Source organism: Coffea arabica, chromosome 5e (genome assembly GCF_036785885.1).
Source record: "Coffea arabica cultivar ET-39 chromosome 5e, Coffea Arabica ET-39 HiFi, whole genome shotgun sequence".
Classification (NCBI taxonomy): Eukaryota; Viridiplantae; Streptophyta; class Magnoliopsida; order Gentianales; family Rubiaceae; genus Coffea; species Coffea arabica.
This window is the reverse complement of record NC_092318.1, coordinates 2,307,663-2,312,905: the sequence shown is the minus strand read 5'-3', so window position 1 is coordinate 2,312,905 and position 5,243 is coordinate 2,307,663. Positions and strand designations below refer to the sequence as shown.

General features: G+C 35.8%; 1 protein-coding gene across 2 annotated transcripts; it reads right to left on the bottom strand.

Moving 5' to 3' along the window:
- Positions 1-302: 302 nt before the first annotated feature.
- LOC113722739 (caffeic acid 3-O-methyltransferase-like) lies at positions 303-4,516 on the bottom strand. 2 transcript variants are annotated; one of them, XM_027245983.2, is made up of 4 exons: positions 3,867-4,516; positions 2,036-2,346; positions 1,579-1,643; positions 303-754 (listed from the first exon to the last, which is right to left on the bottom strand). In XM_027245983.2, exons 1-4 carry the CDS (start codon positions 4,316-4,318, stop codon positions 458-460), a joined length of 1,125 nt encoding a protein of 374 aa, XP_027101784.2. In that variant the 5' UTR covers positions 4,319-4,516; the 3' UTR covers positions 303-457. The 2 variants fall into 2 exon arrangements, with proteins under 2 accessions (XP_027101784.2, XP_071904374.1); XM_072048273.1 differs by having other exon boundaries at positions 1,579-1,655; positions 3,867-4,486.
- Positions 4,517-5,243: the final 727 nt, after the last annotated feature.

Here is a 5,243-nt window from a genome sequence, read left to right as displayed (position 1 = left end):
ATGGGAAAAAACAAAAGAAAGAAGCAGGCAGCAAGGGAAACCTCCCGCCGAAATTGCCCCTAAGGCTGCACAAAATCACCAAAGAACCGGCAGATCACATGAGGACGCCACTTTTACTGTTCCTCAGCGTTTGGCGCTTTTAATAGTTAGGAACTTAAGATAGTGCACTTTTACGTAAATGTGTTGTATTAGAAAACTTTTTTTCATGTCTTTTGGAGTATGCTAAGGCATGGATGAAGTAAAATAACAATACCCAACCACACCTAAATCATACTTGCCTTAGCTCCATCATAATTATCATATTCGGAAACAAAACAATATTTAAATTTATTCTTACGAGGTCACTATTGCAGTTTTTTTTCCTCGCTGTAGATTGCAGATGATCACCATGACATTAACAATCACTCAACATACAACATTTAAGGTTTTAAAGTACAATGCCCCATGAACTAGTCATCTACTTATAGAATTCCATGACCCACAAGTTACATACGAAACATTTCACACTTATGCCTTTAAATCCAGCAGCAGTAGCCAGGGCAAGAAACTCTGTTTCATATCTCTCAATTCCTCCTTTATATTGAGTCACCACTATAAGATCTGTTTGGCAAGTAGCTTTGTCGCGTGCACTATCATCAGGAATCACAGGAAGAATTGCGTCAACAGCTATTACCTTTCCATTGTCTGGTAAAGCCTTGTAACAATTTTTCAGCAACTTCAAGCAATGATCATCATCCCAATCATGAAGTATCCACTACAAAAGTATTGATGGATGTTGTCTGTGAGTATTCCAGACAAAAGGCACTCCTTTTACAAAGCATCATAAGACGATGACAGACTTTATGATCTTGAGAGTTATAGATCACTCTCAACTACTAATATTTCTAATGTGTCATTATCCTATCCCTTAATCTATAAGTATTCACCTGATCTGTAGATACTTTCCTGATTATTTAAAATTCCATATAGTATAGCTAAAGTTAGAGAGAGTGTTATATACATGTGTAAACATGGTTCAAAGTCGCGGTCGCGGTCCGGACCGTTCTACATCGGTCTCGACATATCAATCGCGGTTTCGGCGAGATGCGAATTTTTAAAATATTTAATATTCTAAAAATTGTAAAAAATATAATAAACAAAGATAATTAAAAATTAGTAAAAATAATAAAAATTCAAGTTAACTCGGGATGATTCGGTGTGACTCGGCCGTTTCAACCCTTCACGATGACGTCTCGGTGAGTCAAGTATTTCGGAATCGTATCGGGAGAGACCGAGACGGTAACGACTCGGCTGAGTTTCAAACTCGGCCGAGTCTTTGAACCATGTGTGTAAGTAACCTTTAAAGTTAAAGCGTCTGTTGCCTAACAACTAAATGTTCATTGATTAAAGTGGTAAAAATAAATGCAACTCAAATAAGAAGTTGGGTAACTTATTAGACTGTGAAGATCTGCATAATATGGTTCAAAAGAGAAGGACTGTACATAATTAGATTGAAAAGATCTGCAGAATATTGTTCAAAGATAGCATTTGTTGTGACTGACTGACTTCTAATAAGATTTCCTTCAAAGTTGAACTTACCTTCATAAAAATGGCATCCCCCTGTGGAACACTTTCAAACATGTCTCCTCCAACATGTTCAACTCCTGCAAATTTACCTTATTAAGGGTAGAAGGTAATGGATTACAGATTTAAAAAAAAAAATCCTATTCTAATGCAGTGGATTATGGAATAAACAATTCTTCTTTTCAAGCAATAGTTTGTGGAAGCCTGTGATTCAGTATAACAGTGTGTCGTACAACATATTGAAACTTCTTTAATTCCAAAAAAAAAAAAATTATAAAACTCATGATGGTAAGTGCCTTTCTTCCCCAAAACTAACTCATTTGTTTTGCAATTTAACGGAGATTATTTTGAAATCTCTGCATCTGTTTCTTTATTTGTTCTCACATGCTATTTTGAATTTGTTAATTAAAGGGTAATGAAGCAAAAGAGCAGACATAACTGAGCAACAAATGGAGAAGAGCAAAAATTATACCAGGATAGGCTGGTGCATGTTGTATAACATGTGGCAAATCAAAATTAATACCCTTGAGACTAGGGTATTTAGTTGTGATTATATTGAGGTTCATTCCAAGACCACCACCAACATCTACCAAAGTTTTGAGGTGCTCAAAACCTTTGTACCGTTCAAGCATTCTGTTTATGACGATAGCTGTGTGGTGGATCATTGCCTTGTTGAATACCTCATTGAATCTGGGGTCGCTTCCAAGAAATTCAAATGCATGTGTACCATGCGCCCTGTGAAACGGATCTCCCCCTTTGCAAACTGCATCTTCTAATTGGTACCTAAATTTTGGGTCCAAAAGCATATTTTATGGAGACCTTTTTACAAGCCGAATTGTTCTTAAATACATGCAAGGAAGAAAAGCATCCATACAGTTTACCCGTGAACTCACAATGAAAACTATGAACAAAATTTATTATAGGTCTATAACATCAAATCCGTGATCAGTTTAATGTTGTCTTGAGTAATCAGTGTGCTACTTTAAATATAATAGTCTATGGATTTGATATTTTACAAAAGAATTGTCTTGTCAAACAGATGAACAGTTGGAGAAAACTATTCAAATTCTTGAGAATATATATGTTGAGATCATGTATCATGGATTTTGGAGGTAGTTGAGGTTGAAGTAGAGATTCTAGAAGAAAATCACTCTAAAAGTAATCCTTTTGCAGAGGAATAAAGACCATCACTAACAAAATGGCTACGTGCATCTTAGAATTACAACTTGTAGGTCAAGGCATAGTTAGAAGCAAAGGAATGATTTGTTTTTCTTTTTTTGTTCCCAGACACTGATAATATTTAATGGACTAGCGGCCGGAACAGTTCCTAACCGGTTATGTGTATTTCAACAAGATGTAAATGAATTGGATTACAATGTTAATCATTTTAAACACGGTGTAAGTTCAGTATATATTTTGGTGGGATCCACACATATTGTTAAAAATTATTCCCAACTCATAATCTCAGCCGTGCATTTTTTTTCTTGGCCAATCATGATTGTAATAATCCCTACCTCAAGTTCATTTCTATTCTTACTCCACGTTAAAACAAAAGAAGAGGGGTCGATGGAGTTTCTTAGGGTAGTGAATCGCTTTTGGACCAGGCACTATGCATCCACAAAGGAGCTATGTTTTCAGAACCGAACCGGATAGTGACTCGGCCGAGGTCAGGGGTCAGGGGTCAATGGGTTCGACCGGGGGTCGATAGGGGTCGAACCGGATGACGTCATAAATAAAAATTATTTAAAAATTAAAATATTATATATATAATATCTAATAATATATTGATATTATTAAAGGTATATTCATATATATTTGATGTTTCAAATATATTTAATAAGAAAATACAAAGAAATTAGAACAATCAAGTAGCAATTTATATTATTTAATAAATATTAACAAGTTTAGAATTAAAATTATGAATTTAATTGAAAAATAACATCAAATTTTAGGACAATATTTATAAAGTATCAAATATTTGAGGTATATCAATAAGTTTTAACAATTTAGGGGGTCAAAACATAATATTAAAAAGTTTGAATTTTTTTTAAAAAAATTACTGTTGAACCGGAAAAATCGATTTTTTTCCGGTCAAACCCGGTTTTTGATCGGCTTTGACCGAATTTTAAATTTTCGGTTTTTTAATATGACTCGGACCGGCTACCTGGCCGGTTCCCGGTTCGACAGGTTCGACCGACCGGTCCGGTCCGAGTTTTAAAACAGAGCAAAGGAGCAATCTCAACTATAGGAGTTTTTGTTTTTACTTTTTATTAAACAGGATAAAAGAAAAGTGAAAATCTCACCAACTGTCAATGAAGACCTTATCTTGAAGCAAAGCCAGCAGGGAGCTAAGTGAACCTCCTCCCTTTGTTTTGTTCTGTACAAAGAACTTGGCCACCGGCGCCAATCCATACACTCTTGTCGGCGTTTGGATCTCATGATCGCCATCCACGTCGGTGGCAACGGAGCAGGTGAGCACCGAGTAGCTTGCCAGAAGCCGCAACATTCGATCCAGCATAGCAGCGGCATTTGGGTTTTCTGAAGACACGTTAGCCGCAATTTCTGAAGGCGAGAGTTGAGCACCGGGACCAGCTCTGGCGATGATCTCGAACACATCGAGCCGGATGGCAGCAAGCAACACCATGGGCTGCGCTGCGGAGGTAACTAGCTGCATGGCGTACGAGAAGTGCTCTTCTTCTTCATCTTCTTCTTTTAGTACAACTTGGTTCTTGGTTGTTTCTGCTAAAGAATCCATATTACTACTACACTTCAAAAGATCCCACCGGCCTACTAACTACAGATTCTACTCTATGTTCACTGAATTGTGGATTCGCCCTGGTGACTAAGCTTTCGCCTTGTACCAGTATTTAAGGAGACGGAGCCTCTAAGCTTACGTACCGTTGGTGCAAATGTCCCAGCAGCCCACGTTCCAGTTTCTACAGAAACAAAAGGATATGCAGCAAGAAATTTAAAAACGTGACTTATAAAAATTATAATTTATTATTATTTTTGGTAAATCTATAATGTACCTTTTATTGCTGTAACCATCAAGTGCACTGCAGCGAAGCTACAATTCACACTGGAGTTTCATCTATGATCTATTATGACAATCCACCTAACCCCATTAGCTTCAAGGATACTTTGAAGGAGGTTCCGGATGATACCAATTTTCCAATTTTCTTTGGTGTTTGGTACATCTTTCCAAGTACTAACATAGTTGAATAAATTATTTTAATAATTACCGCACTATATTTTTTGTGTTGTGATTAATGTGAGATTAAAAAAAACAGTTTAAAAAAAATAAAAAATAGTACATTTTAATGATGCAATCAAAATAATATTCGGAAAAAAATTATATATCCAAACACACCTATGCTCTACAATCAAAATACTTAACAATTTCTAGCATTATTAAACGGGATAGAAGAAAAGTGAAAAACTTACCTATCATAGGTGTAAAAGACAGGACCTCTCCCGTTCAAATTTACTTTAATCTTAACTACCATATGTATAAAAGTCCCAGCAGCCCATGTTCCAGTTTCTGCAGAGACAAAAGGAAATGAAATGAAAACATTAAAAAAACGTGACTTATAAAAATTATTTTAAAAAATATTTTAATAATTAGCATGCTACTTTTTTGTGTTGTGATTATGTGCAATAAGAAGACAGTTGAAAATATA

Bases quoted from the DNA above. Each gene is read 5' to 3' on its own strand.
- LOC113722739 (XM_072048273.1), bottom strand. From the start codon at position 4,318: ATGGATTCTTTAGCAGAAACAACCAAGAACCAAGTTGTACTAAAAGAA. The intron at 2,347-3,866 runs GTGAGATTTTCA...CCCAAAATTTAG, and splicing joins AAGGTCTTCATTGACAGTTG to GTACCAATTAGAAGATGCAG. The intron at 755-1,578 runs GTAAGTTCAACT...ATACTTTTGTAG, and splicing joins GGGATGCCATTTTTATGAAG to TGGATACTTCATGATTGGGA.